General features: G+C 34.4%; 1 protein-coding gene across 1 annotated transcript in view; it reads left to right on the top strand.

Annotated features, from left to right (window-relative positions):
- ROBO2 (roundabout guidance receptor 2) overlaps positions 1-15,460 on the top strand; it is a 573,165-nt gene that overhangs the window by 491,749 nt on the left and 65,956 nt on the right. Inside the window, exons 14-17 of the mRNA XM_007164107.2 lie at positions 1,477-1,598; positions 8,969-9,200; positions 12,242-12,366; positions 14,691-14,862. Of these exons, the coding sequence (XP_007164169.1) occupies positions 1,477-1,598; positions 8,969-9,200; positions 12,242-12,366; positions 14,691-14,862 (651 nt within the window). The remainder of the gene's footprint in view (positions 1-1,476; positions 1,599-8,968; positions 9,201-12,241; positions 12,367-14,690; positions 14,863-15,460) is intronic.

The following is a 15,460-nucleotide window of genomic DNA, read 5'->3' as shown; positions in this document are numbered from 1 at the left end:
GAAAAACTCATGTTTTATGTCTGAATGTCAGGATCACTTTTGACACCACACTTTCAGCAGCTTTGCATTCTGCAAAGCACTTCTTTGCAAAGAACACTTGGCTGTGTGAGCTCTTATTTTTCAAAGATATTAAATACTGTAGAATTTAGCATTTTCTTATTTCAGCAAGGCAGCAAGTACTTGTACCATCAATATCACAGTAGATCATAGATATATCAGCAAAGATTAATAGTATTCACATGATATTAATAATATATATACACACATATATATATGATTTCTAAATCAAGTAAAACTCACTGTGTTGTTTATGTTAAGGATGAAAAATAGTGAAACTGGAAAAAAATTACCAAAATGTAGTCCCCAATTATTTATGTTCCAACTTAAGTTAGTGCACCCAGTTTAAGTTATGGCTGAGATATGCACTTAAAAATATTTTTGCAAGAGTGTTGCATTGTGGCCTGAGAAAATAGGAGAAAACAAGATTAAGAAAATAAATCATTTTAAGTTGGACTTCGTTCCTTAAATAAGGTGATTGAAGAAAAAAATTCAACGTAACATGGCAGTGCACCAGTTAAAGAAGCTGATTTGAGTATGTGTGAAATTCAGTGTTTGATGTCAATTTGATGGACTTGGACGTCTATAATTTATCTTTTTTCTTAATGGACACATAGGATGTAAACCATTGTATGGGAAATAGAGTAGTATTTAGGCAAATGGTGAATAAGGGGTCAGAACAGTTTATGGCTGAGAGTATATCATTTTAAACATTGCAATTCTTTCTCCCTCCTACCCCCTCCATCACTTCGAAAAAATAGCAGCATGATTTTTTGTCAGATATTGGAGTACTGTTCAGAATTTATTACATGGAACATTTTATCAGTATTTTAAATTGGTCAGTCAAAATTATTTTTGTGGATTTGGGAGGGTTCTTCCCCTTCTTTCCCTCATTTTGTTTACTTTAATAACGTAATTCACTCCCAGTCCCCCCGATTACTTTCTCTTCCACACTCCCAGGCTGAAATAGGTCAAGGAATAGGAATACACAACCTACTAACTGGGGAAAGGGATTGAACAAATTCCTCAACAGCAATTTTCAGACCTGGCCCCATTAACTACTTGGAAAAGTCCTTCAACATGGCAACATCTGTGTGAAACTGATGTTTCTAAAGAAGTCTTGCAGCACATACTTCATCCTTTAATAAGAAAATAATAGATCTTTCACAGCAGTGTACTGAGTGGGGATAAGGGGTTGCATACACTTTTATTAATATTATTTTAGTGAAGATAAATATCAGTTCTCAAATTATGTTCTAAAATGGTGGTACATATATAAATATGCTTTAACGTTGTTTGTCCCAAAGAGTTCTTAATTTTTCCCCTGTAATTATTTCTAATGGCATAATATTGGCTTATATAATGTGTATTAGAATTCCACTGTTAATTTTAAAAAATTGGGAATGGTTATCCCTGTAGATATCAGCCCACCAGCACAGGGAGTGGACCATAGACAAGTCCAAAAAGAACTCGGCGACGTCCTTGTCCATCTTCATACTCCAGTTGTATTGACTCCCACCACTGTTCAAGTCACGTGGACGGTAAGTTTTTAAAGACTATCCTAATGGTAGTCCCTTTTACTCCTTTAAGAAAACAAACCAAAACAGAAAAAGGCAAACAAACAAACAAAAAAAGTAGCAAAAACACTCACCATTTAAAGTCAAGGTGTAATCAAAGGCAAAGAAGAAAAAAAATAGATAAAAGTGTGACTAGAGTAAAAATATATTGCAATATAAACAATACGATCTGTCTCCTGGATTTTTAAATGGCCTTACTGAGATATAATTAACATACCAGAGTTAAAGTGTACAACTCAGTATTGTTTGGTATCTTTGCAGAGTTGTGCAGTCATCACCAGAATCTGATTTTAGAACATTTCATCATCCCAAAGTGAAACCCTCCGCCCATTAGCAGTCACTCCTCCATTCCCCTGACTTTAGCCCTTGGCAACCACTAATCTGTTCTCTGTCTATATAAATTTGCCTATTTCTTCCATATGAATGAAATTATACAATATACGATCTTTTGTGTCTGGCTTCTTTCACTCAGCATGATGTTTTTGAGGTTCATCCACGTTGTAGCATGTATTAGTACTTTGTTCCTTTTTATTATAGAGTAGAATTCCATTGTATAGATGTATCACATACATCTGTTTATCCATTTATCAGCTGATTCACCTTTGTGTTGTTTCCACTTTTGGCCATTACGAATCATGGCGCCATGAACACTTGTGTGCACATCGACATATATTTTCATTCTTCTTGCGTATGCTTAGGAATTGTTGAATTAAACTCTCTGCTTAACATTTGGATGAACTGCCAAAATGTTTTCCAAAGTGGTTACACAATTTTATGCTCCCACAAGTAATATTTGAAGGTTCTAGTTTCTTCCACATCCTTGCCAGTTTCTCTTGCATCTTATCCTGTCCTTTTGATTATAGCTGTTCTAGTGGGTATGGGTGGTATATCATTGTGATTTTAATTTACATTTCTTTAATGACTAGTGTTTTGAATCTTTTATGTGCTTATTGAGCATTTGTATATCTTCTTTAGAGAAATATCTGTTCAAATTCTTTGCCCATTTTTAAATTGAGTTGTTTGTCTTCTTAGTATAGTTCTATAATGTTCTTTACATATTGGATACAAATCCTGTATCAGATATATGATTTGTAAATATTTTCTCCCAGTCTGTGGGATGATTTTTTACTTCCTTAATGATGTCATTTGAAGCACAAAAAATTTTATTTGAAGTTTTCTTCTAAATATAAATCAATCATCTTCACATTCTTTCAGCTGAATCTCATCCAGCAGTACCAAGAAAAGTATATAATTTTAATAATTTGACATATGTAGTAAAAAAAAATTAATGGGTTTTAAGAAGTAGATTGATATTTTAATATATGCTAAGAACATCCAATTCCAAATTCCATGCATTATTAAATGTCAACCTGCCCACTGTTATTTCAAAATACAAATGTTTTCATCACATGATAGCCACTGCAGTGAAAACAAGAAATAGCATAAAAATAGCCATATTACTCATATTAGAGGATATTAACCCTTGTATATGTGTTTGTGTCTATGTGTGTCTGTTTTGTGAAGAGCCAGATAATGTTCTTCCCTGTGCCTAATACAGTTTTTGCCAACTTCTCCTTTATGCCTGAGATCTCTTGCCGCTAAAAATCCATAAGGATGATAAAAGAGCACAGTTTTTTAAAGCCCCCTGTATATGTGCTAGATCTTGTATGTTGTGTAAGTAATGGTCATTTGAGTTATGGATATCTAGAAAATTTTCTCTTTAATTATAATATTAGAATTATATCAATCATAATTAATTAGAAAGAATTATATTAATTAGAAAGTATTTATAATTATGACTATTAGTTTTGTTGTTGTTATTTTTTTGTGGTAGTAGAAGAATGAGTGTAAGTTAAAAAAAAATGGATTTTTCCCTCTTAGAATCCAAGTTTCTTTAGGGAACTAACTATTTCACCCACTTCCATCAATTCCCTTAACAAAAGAAGTTGAAAAAGGAAAACCAGTTATTTTTCATCAGTTCTTAATTAATTATGTTTGAAATATGAAACACAATGAAGAGAATTATTCCAGCGTCCTCTAAATAATAAAACCATTGAGCAAACACAGTTCAACAAGCATTTTTTGAGAACCAGTTTTGTACTAGATGTGGGGAAACACTGTATAAAGAGACACAAATCTGCTTGAGAAGAACGTGGGGATTCTTAATGATGGTACACAGGGATAAGGGCCATAACCGTATGTACACATTTTATAAACACAGGTTTCAATCAAAGAGGAAGTGATTAACTCTATCCTCAGGCATCAGAAACAGCATTATCACTTATTTACATCTATACAGGGAAATATGGAGGCATTATTTATTTGAACAGAGGAAACTAAATTAACATTTAAGGCTGTTTTGTCCAGTTCTATAGATTTGTAAAAGGAAACCAATGCAGACAGGTTGAACAGTGTTCCCAGTATCCTACATCTATTTACAGGTAAAGATAGGATTATAATTTCCTTACTTTAAACCTGCTTTTTGTGTTTTTCACTTTAAAGATAAACTGTAGACAAATATTTAGTTGAAAGAAACACCTTTTAACTGTGGAATTTCAACATATGATCCTGGATGGGGCACTTTACTTCTTAAACCAGACCAGTCAAATGTTTAGTGAATACAAAACTGGGTAATGCTTTAACAAAAAATAAAACTATATTTATGTTTTAAGAGTAATTATGATTATTTAAGATTACATTGTTTCCAATTTTATTTTTGATTTAATTTTACATAGACTTATTCTGTTTTCTGCATATAATGGTTTCTATTCTTCTGCTCCCATGAAGGGAGCATAATGACCTCATCATTTTTCCAATGGCACAGAAAGGGTATCATCTGCCATGGCTCTTCCATCTTTCTGTAGCTTTGGCTAGATACAGCACAAATAAAGCCAAGGAAAGGGTTGTATTTTTAACAACAGATTTTTCCTCATTCTCAATTGAAAAAGTCTTCTCTGTTTTGTTGTGAGTTTTGAAGGGGTTTCTTTTTTAAGCTGCTTCTAAATGTGGAAATTATTTGGGTAAGAATCAAAGTCATTATGTTTATGAAGTTAATCACTTTAAAAGTCACTGAATTTAAAAGAATAAATCAAATTAGATAAAAATTTCAGATCAGTAGTCTGGGAGTTCTTCCAGGAGAGGGACCTTGCATATTCATCTCTATATCCCAAGAAACTTGTCATTACTAGTTTGTATATCTCTATCCCTCATGAGCTTGAGTTCTGAGAGTCCAAAGTTCATGTTTTCATTTCTTTTTTTTCAGAGCAAAGCATTCATTATGAAATACTTTTTCAGTAACTGTCTGTTGAATGATCAAATCAGTTGTTTTCATACATTTTAACTTTTTACTTTAAAAAAGAAACCATTCAATTATATCACAAATTCCCCATGAATTTGTAGTTACACATGAGATAAGTATGTATTTCAGAGGTAAATTTTAGTGAAATAAATTTAGGCTGGAAGCCAGATCAGTTGCCAAAGAAATTGTAACCAAATATTTCATTTTCATGTCATATTTTCAACTTGCTAAATGTGTATGTTCTTTGAGTTATAACATTGTTAGTATTTGAGTTATAGACATGTTGATGTTTGAGGGAAGAAATATATTCCCCAGCCCATGTATTTCGATTAGGGGTCAGCTGATATGGTTTATCAATAGTTGGCAGGCTTCTATTACCAAACACATAGGATGTTTGGACTGGAAAGACCATCTGCCTGTCCCACAAGTCTAATCTTGAAGCAACAATGCTTAACAAAGGCTACTTTCTAAAAATGACTGCTGTTATAATGAGGGTAGGTAAAAATGATGAAAATGGCTGTTTTACAAAGAAAATAGCAATAAATCCCTTATTTTAAAATAATTATTCTAGTTTTTTTGTGTGTGAGTGTTTTGTGTTTATTCAAGGACAAAAAGGATTACAGGCCCCTTGCCCCTTAAACATCACAGCTACTGGAGTTGAAAGAGTGCTTTGGCAAACTAGAATTTCAGAACTCAATTAAACCCAGATCAGTTACTTAGAAGGCTAAGCCCACCAAAGGAAATTCAATTTGAATTTTCAGTATAGATGGAATTTTTAAAATTGAAATGATAGATATTGAGCATCTCGCTTTAAACCTTTTAATGAAAGTGCTGATTTGAGGGCCACATATGGGGCCCCATTTTTAGTATATCCCTTACATAACAATGCTTTATCATTCATTGTACAGCTCTAAAACTTGCAGAGTGCTGTAAACTGTATTAGTCATTTAATTGTTTCTGTGCCCTTGTAATATGCGTATTATTTGAGCAAACTAAGTAAACTGAGGCTCAGAAAGTTTAAAAGGCTAAGCCGTCACTTAATAGAGACCTTATGACTTGAAGACCGAAACTCTCTTCACTTCACATGTTCCTTAAGACAATTCTTTTTTATTCAGATATCAGAAAATACCAATTTTTTAAATTCTATAAGCCCATGCATGGATTTGTGGCTGGACTCGGATTATAATCAACTCTAAAAGAAAATCCTCCTTCTTATAATTAGAATGTTAATAAAACTAGTGACCAGCATAAGGTTGAACTCCAAAGTGACCACTTGTCAAAAGGTGCTCCAAAAGTCAGTGCTGTAGAGCACATATCCACTAAAAATCCCACCTATTTTTTAATAGGTAATGTGCAGCATTTTCATTTTTGCTTTCACCTGTAACAACGAATTTCCTTCTGAAAAGAATGTATAGCAACCGCGCAAAATCAAGTTGAACTATTTAGCTTTTAAGTAGGCCATTAGAATACACTGGTTGAAGGCAGTGTACACTGAAGTGAGCAAAGCAATGTTGTGTAGTAAACATTAGCTTCATAAAGTCCTAAACCACTTAATTAATGAAAACCAAACATGGATAAAACCAATTTACCCTGATTTACAGACTCCCTTCATCTGGAAACAGCTGCTTAATGTTCTTCTTAAAAACACAGCTTGCTTCTTTCAGTATTAACAAGCTATTATTGTGAGTTATGTCTTTCTTTCAGTATATAAATTCACTTAAAGTGAATGCAGAGAAGTTTATAAAATGCAAGCTTAATGTTGTTTTAACATATGCTGCAGGGATTGTTTTGAACATTGACAGTTTTGATGAAAGGCATCTCTCTTTGGCTCTCAGAAATTTACCTTTTTGCTTTTTACTTGCCTTGTTTTATAATGTCAGAACAACTTCTGCTTTTCAAGCAATGTGTATTTTGGTATGAACACAAACTGTTAGCATGGATGAAGATTCAAAGATCGTGAGCTTTGGTATCAGAACCGAGCTTACTTTTCCTGGACATAACCTCATACAAGTGTAGCACTAATTCCACAAATCTTTGAGGGAGAGAAAACTGTCAGGTGGGTGAAGGAATTCTTACTTGTTGAGACTCATCTGTGAAACTGGAATTAGCTATACTTAGAAACACACATGCTCATGCTCACCAACTTTATGGATTTTTCTAGCTTGGACATTCTAAATACCAAAAAAATGTCCCTTTGTTTCACTGTATTTTGATTGAGGTTCTGTATTTTTTAATTTTCTGTCTTCACTTAAAAAAATAAAAAAAAATTTTAAAATGCAACTAATGAAGAAATGCCAGAAGTTAATACATGAAAGAATACCTTTTGTTTATTATGTGTTAACAGTTGGATAAAGACATTTTTAAAAAGCTGAAGTAACCGTTTCCATCATCACCTTCTTTATTTCCTCTCTCTCCTCAACCTTCCTAAAATGAGGTTATTCCATCTCTTCTCCATTGAATTTTACACTTTATTTGATAGTGAAATATGTCAAGTTAAAGGCTTCTTAAAATATGGCTACTAGGGGCTTGCCTGGTGGCGCAGTGATTGAGAGTCTGCCTGCCGGTGCAGGGGACACGGGTTCGGGCCCTGGTCTGGGAGGGTCCCGCATGCCACGGGGCGACTGGGCCCGTGAGCCACAATTGCTGAGCCTGCGCGTCTGGAGCCTGTGGTCCGCAAGAAGAGGGCCCGCGATAGTGAGGGGCCCGCGCATCGCGATGAGGAGTGGCCCCGCTTACCGCAACTGGAGGAGACCCTGACGCAGAGACGAGGACCCAACGCAGCCATAAATAAATAAAAAAATAATAATAAAATAAAATATGGCTACTAAACTATAGCATATGGAATATTAATTGAAGAAGGTGCTGTGATAGTTATATTTGTCAAGCATTTCTAAAATATGGCAAGACATTAAAAAAGTTTAAAAAGCTAAAAGTCCCGTTCTCCCTGAAATGAAACAATGGTAACTCCAATAAAAACTCTTCAATAAATGTAAAATGAGAACTTGTTTTTTGATATTTTTTGATATTTTGATATTGGTTTTCAGGTTCCAAATCTCAGATTTTTATTAAAAACAGCTGCTTATCCTCTGTACCTCAAATGAATGAAAGGATCAAGAAAGTTGTCAGGTTGTGCCAATAGCGGGAGATTGGAGGAGCCAGAAGTTGATAACTTAATAACTGTCTTTCATTTAATATTTGTTAATGGCTATAAGCTTTTCATATGCATTTAAAACAGACGCTCTGGCGCCACAAGTCTTGAGTCTCTTTCATATGCTTTCTCCAGCTACAGGAATTTTACACATTCTGTTCCTACTCTTCTTCCCCTAAATAAACCTTACTTTCCATGCAGATCTCAGCGCTTGTTCTTCTTCCAGGAAACTGTCTCCCCTTCCTGATCACTCAACTTCCTCTCCACTCTAGGCTTTCTTAGCTCCTAGTACAACTCATTCATAATATCTGCGTATGCTTATTTGTTATGAATGTAACCTGCCCATTGTTTGATTGATCATTAAATAATGCCCACCTTCTACCTGAATTCCATGCACCGTGAGGCCTGGGACTGACTCTACTTTCATTCTCCATTTTCACCCTCAGAGTTAACAGAATAACTGGCACCTCTTAGTAGGAACTCAGAAAATGTTTGAGTGAGTGAAGGCATTAGTGAATGAACAAGGGATGAGAATGGAGATTCCTGACAAATAGCACACTACGTATAAAACCACAAAAATGAGAATTGTTGACTCCAAAAGAAGAACAAACAGACAAGCAACAAAGCTAGAAACATTGGCAGGTCTAGGCCTTGACAGGCTTTTGTGCTAATCCAAAGAATTTGAATTAATTGAGTATCTCAGCTACTATGAAGTATTTTTAACAGGAGAGAATGTTGTTCCACTCTTCATTTTGGAAATAACAACTTAGGAGCAACGTGAACTCAGAACTGGAAAAGGATATTAGAAGCAGGGAGATGAATTAGAAAGCCATGGCATCACTCAGACACTTCCATTTGGTTTCAAAAGTTTTTTGCTTCATTTTTCAGGTTGATCGCCAACCCCAGTTTATTCAAGGCTACCGAGTGATGTACCGTCAGACTTCAGGCCTGCAGGCTACATCAACGTGGCAGAATTTAGACGCTAAAGTCCCGACTGAGCGAAGTGCTGTCTTAGTCAATCTGAAAAAGGGGGTGACTTATGAAATTAAAGTTCGACCATATTTTAATGAGTTCCAAGGAATGGACAGTGAATCTAAAACAGTTCGTACTACTGAAGAAGGTCAGTGTTCAGATTTCTAACATAAACCAAACAAACCGTAATGACATAAATTTCTGTTGAAGTTCTAGTTTATCATCTTCCTTAGCAGGGTAGCAAAAGAGATTCTAAAAGTGAATCCAGGAAGTATCATTTTCTCCTTTTATTCTGAGAATTTCATAGAATCTAACAACTCGAAAAAATGATACTCAAGTAGTTTGAATTTTCCTTAAGGAAACATTCGCTTCAACTCTTGTTTTTCAGTGCACTGGAATTGGATTATAATGTTTTCCTATTTTTTTTTTTGCACATGGATTTAGCTCATTTGGCTTCATTAAAGGACAGGCTAATGGAAACCCAAGTACACAGGCTGTTCTTTGTCTCTCTTTTTTTGGGTAGGGTAAAGCATGACATTTCCTTTCATAAGCCTCCTTCCCTATGGGCTCTGCCAGTCTGATTCATAATTTCTAATCCGGAAGGCCCCTTGCATGTTTGCAGCAGCATTCTTCTTAGGGACGGTCCCTCTCCCTCTTCCCTTGGTAACTTTTCTTACCTGCAGATACTTTTAAAGTCAGTCTGTGATGGACATGAAATTAATGTTGGTCTCAACCAGTCCATTTTCTAGTGTCTCCTTCCCTAAACTAGAGGTTTATAATGAATGCTATCATCAAAGTACAAAAAAATCAGATGCCAACTATAATAAATTCCCCCCTTTTCTGCTTTTGTACTAATTTTATGTACAAAAACGTGTTTCATATAAATCAATATAAGAGCAACCTTAAGAAAATGTGTGTAGGTTGTTCATGATAACATAGATGTACATGTTTGACCAAAGAGCTTTTAAATTATACATATCTTATAATAAGCAACACAGAGAAATGTTATCTTCATATTGGTTTACAGTGTGATATACTGACATGAGCAGAAGTGCATATTTTTAAAGGCATCATTAGTCTACCTTTAAGATTTGTAAAGAAAAAAAATTAATAATAGGATCTTCATCCCCCCTTAAATTTTACTTTATGTGGATAATGCGTAGAACTAATGAGTGGGGCGGGTAAATTTAATACAGAATGCTACATTTGAAGCATATTTCCAAAGATCAATTTCACTGCAGTTAGACTTTGCCTCTGGACTAGACGTTTGGCACCATTCGGTATATGTTCATCTCCGCTTTCTGTGGCCTTCTGAAGGGAACAAATGGAACTCAGCTGGGCTTGTCTGGGAGCAATGAGTGGGTTCTTTCACATCTGTGTAATAATTGACAGGTCAGGAAATAGGCACGGTGTTCTCGCCAAGCCAGCGGTAAGGCAAATGAGAAACCAGTTCTCCAAAATGTTACTTTTCAATGAAGTCTACTTAATAACTACAAAACTGGTAGGCAAATGGTTGGATTGATGTCATTGTGCCACATTGTGGAGCAACGTTATCACACAGAGGAGTGATAAAGAGCAGTATGGTGGTAGCGTGTCTGTGTGTGTCTTACACTCAATGCAAAGATGACTATATACCTTAGTGAAATATGTTGTGACAGATTTATCAAACGTGGGAAACTTTATTGATAGGCTTTTTTTTTTGGCTGTGTTGGGTCTTTGTTGCTGCACACAGGCTTTTCAGGCTTTTCTCTGGTTGTGGCGAGCAAGGGCTACTCTTCGTTGTGGCGCGTGGGCTTCTCATTGCGGTGGCTTCTCTTTGTTTTGGAGCACGAGCTCCAGGCACGTGGGCTTCAGCAGTTGTGGCACTTGGCCTCAGTAATTGTGGCTCGCAGGCTCCAGAGCGCAGGCTCAGCAGTTGTGGCGCACGGGCTTAGTTGCTCTGCAGCATGTGGGATCCTCCCGGACCAGGGCTCGAACCCGGGTGCCCTGCATTGGCAGGTGGACTCTTAACCACTGCGCCACCAGGGAAGCCCCTATTGATAGTCTTTTAAAATATCTTTTATGTTTGAAGTGTACACGTTTTCAAAGAACTAAGTTGTGTAGTTGTGAAAGCATTGATCTTATATGTAAAAATTCTTTTGTACCACAAAATTATCTGAATTTTGCTTTAACTGTTAGTACTTTGATTTGTTTTTTCAACTTTTGGTTTAAATTCAGAGATATACTGAGAATTGATTCGTTTTCCAGCCAAATTAGTATGATTTAGCTCTCAAATATACTGGATAGGAGATGCTACATTCCAAAATCATGATTTTTTTTCTTGTTCATCTTTTCTCAGTATGATTATAATTAGTTATAAGAAAAACCATAAAGGAAGAGAATTGTAGGAAATTAAAATCTGTCCATTTCACATTTGATCTAACATGAACTGTTTTCATTTATATCTTCAGAGTTCCTTGCTCATCAATATAAAATAAGTTTTAAATCTTAAATTATGGGTCAATTTATAACAGTCAATTATTTTTCTCAATATGAAAACAGAAGTGTCTTTTTTCTGCATTGGTGAAATTTATAGCTGTGTTTCTGTTTTTATGTATTAAACGCAAACCAGAACAAAGCAAAAAGATTGTCAGTAATGCTACCACTCAGAGATAATGACATACAATTTTGGAATGCATCCTCTCAGAACATTTTTGATAGCAGTGTTTTGTTGTTGTTGTTGTTTTTTGTTTGTTTGTTTGTTTTTTAAAAAGCGAGCCTATTAGAGTCAAAAGAATCAAAGTTCTAGAATCAATCAGACATACCTGGATTCAAATTCTCCCTCATTGTTTGACTTAGCTAAGTCTTCAGTTTCCTTATCTGTAAAACTGAGATAAGAGTTGTTTTTATTTCCTGAGGTTATTATGAGAATTAAATCTTACTCTTACCTCAGTTCTGGGCACATAGGAAACATTCATTTGAATGTTAGCTGTTAACTTTATTGTTGAGGACATATTACCATAGCTGTTGTATTTGCTTTGATCTATCCATTATATATAAAGGATTATTTTTTAAAACTGTCACTGTTAATTCAGAACTACTGGAAACCAGACCTTCTTGCATTTTGTCTTTATATTCATATTCTGTAAGCAGCATTAATGTACACCAAGACTTAACAGTTTGTGTTTATTCTAATCACTTCCTCTGCAGCCCCAAGTGCCCCTCCACAATCTGTCACTGTGCTGACTGTTGGAAGCCACAATAGCACAAGTATTAGTGTTTCCTGGGATCCTCCTCCTCCTGATCATCAGAATGGAATTATCCAAGAATACAAGGTAAGGCCTGGATGAAGAAGGAAAGTTCACAGGTAAAAGTTCCCAGAGAAGTCTCAGGGTCACGTGGAGGGGGAACATTTCTAGTGGCCCTCTTATTGAGTTTGAGTGTAAAGTAATATTTTATATCTTTGTGTGACAGGTAAAGAAGCAAATGCATAGGATGCATAGAACCTAATTCCAAGGTCACAGATAACACAAACTCAGTTGGACAAGTAAACCATAAGAATGCAGTGTTGTTGTTGTTTGTTTGTTTTAATAATGTGATTGCAGAACCTCAGGGATTTAGAGAGACAGGGTACAGGGTAGATAGTGAAGCCCTATCCTAGGAAGTGCCTTTATCTTTGTTATTAGATTTCTGTGTAATGGGACTTAGAACAGCTGTTTTTAAACTGTATTCTCATAAAAAAGATGCTTCAGGGGTTTAAAAAGTTGAGATGGAGATAAGAGGGTGGGCAGTACCACCTCCCACTGTAAATTCTGCTTTTACCAAGTTATTGGTAAAAGGTTCTGTAAAATATTTCACTTGAAAAAAGGGAGCCATTGAAAAAACAAATTTTGAAAAACTCTTATTTTTCAACTGATGAATTTGTTGCTATTTGGAAACAGTATATATTCGTTGTTTCTTCGCCATCATTTGAGCGACATCACTTAAGAATCACAAGTTGTCTAACTTTGAGAAATAACATTCTGATTAATTCTGATGTGATTAGACCACATGGGAGAGTAAAACACCTCATTAAATCTTGTAAAAATTCAAAACTATGCTTTTTTACTCTTAATAAATTTTTATAGAAATCTGATAATAACATACTAAGTAGATCTATTAGAAAAGAAAACTAGACACCCCACCTCACCCCAGAAATTCATAGTTGGTATGTGAAATTAAGCTGAATAATTTTACTCAAAACATTGTTACTTCTAGGAAGAAATGTGAAAGTTAAAGTAGAATTTTCCTAAGTTAATGGTTAAGTTACTGAAGCAAATGGACTAAATTTCATAAGAATTTATTTTAAAATTATTCTCATCACATTATAAAGAAATGTGAATAAGAAAATAAGAGTAAGTGCTTTTGCAATAGCATAATTATATAAAATCAGAAATTTTATAAGTGTTAGGACACATTGTTTTAAAAGCAAAACATTATCTACCCTGGAGTGTGTGTGTTTTTTAATGAGTTTAGGATTTTACTTTTATATCATCTAGGACTAAATATCTTCAACTTCTATTTATTTAAAAATTGATTTTTTTTCACAACATGATAATTTTTCATAAGTTGTAAATTTTCTCACTCATATGAGATTGTCCTATTTTGGTAAAAATGTGTATATTTTGGTAAGGGCTAAATAATCCTTCACTAGTAACTTAGGTTTCATAGACTAAATAAAAGACATCTGCAATTCAAAGGTATTCTTTTAAAGAAAAAGTTTCAGGAACTTACCTCTTTCAGAAACAAGCAATGTATGTTCCTACTTATATGTCCCCATGTAGATTATAAATACTGTATAATAGAAATACAAATAAGTATACACAGTAGAATTTTTTATAACACATTTTACAGTAACAGATTTCCATATCCTAAAAGAATGTATGACTTAAAATTTGATTCTTATTGGAAGTACAAGCCTAGCGTCCCTCACATCAGCGTTTAAACACTTCCCACCACTGTTCTCATGCATGTGTATGTATGTATAGATATGTTTTGATCAATATTAAGATTTATTACTGTCAGTGTAAATATTGGCTTTAATTTTATCTCAGTCAATACCTATAACTTTAGTCAATTAATCTTGTTAACCACTTCTGTGTAAGTTAATAATTTCTTAAATGAAATATAAATTACTTAGATATGGACCTATATACTTTGGATACTACAACTCATAATCACCATATTTTTAATAATTCTTTGCCTAATAAATCTTGATAAATAAATTAAGCAGAGGAATTTGTGTGTTTTAATCCATACCTAAATGCCATTTGCAATCAAGGACCACTTTCCAGACCTTGCAGAGGTGTTGAGGGAATTATTGTACTATGAGCTTTCAGTGTTGATTGTAAAATATAAAGAAACGCTGCATAGTTTTAGCTTCTTTTGTTGTTCTTTAATACACACACACACACACACACACACACACACATATATATATACATACATACGTATATATATAAACAGCAGAAATTAGGCTTTAGAAAATGTCATTTACAAATACTTCTATAAGACTAGAAAATAGATTGGTCTCTACTAAAAGATTTAATCAATTGTAATGAACTAATTACCAGAAAAAATAATTTTGTATTCTTTTGGTATTCACTTTACATTTCTATAGATCTGGTGTCTGGGGAATGAAACACGATTCCACATCAACAAAACTGTGGATGCAGCCATTCGATCTGTAATAATTGGTGGATTATTCCCAGGTATTCAATACCGAGTAGAGGTTGCAGCTAGTACCAGTGCAGGAGTTGGAGTAAAAAGTGAGCCACAGCCAATAATAATTGGTGAGTACCAATCCATATGGTATGTGTTTTAGAATCAGCCAACTGGTAACAAAGTAGATTATTTTTTTGAATCTACGTCCCAACAGTGGATATACAGTAAATAATGAGTAATAAGATGCGCACATCATATAGGCAAATAAACTGACTAGAGCTTCTACCAAAATGTTTAGCAATTGCTTATGCTCTTAGGATTTCCACAAACTTCTTAAAATCATAATCATTAAGAGTGTACATGCTGAAAGTTGGTTTGAAAATTATTTTTAATCTATAGTTTCATTTGTAATTTTGATGCCTTTGAAATACAATAGGAAATGAGGCAGTTACTGAAGAAGGCGCATTATGTTTCAAATCTGTATACCTCCTCTTAGCCAGAAAAATGTCAAAAATTAACCAGAAACAGGCCAAAAGAAACTAGTAATCCAAATAAACTATCCCAAAGAAGAAATCCCTATTCAATCTACTATCATCATTACAGAAAATTGCTTCCTATCACCATGGATTATGTTTGACTTTTCTTGAAATATATATAAATGGAATCATACAGAATATAATATTTTGTGTCTGGCTTCTTTCACTAAACATAATGTTTTGAGATTCT

This window comes from Balaenoptera acutorostrata, chromosome 4, assembly GCF_949987535.1.
Source record: "Balaenoptera acutorostrata chromosome 4, mBalAcu1.1, whole genome shotgun sequence".
Classification (NCBI taxonomy): Eukaryota; Metazoa; Chordata; class Mammalia; order Artiodactyla; family Balaenopteridae; genus Balaenoptera; species Balaenoptera acutorostrata.
Note: the sequence above shows the minus strand (reverse complement) of the source record. Positions and strands in the feature narration are given on the sequence as shown.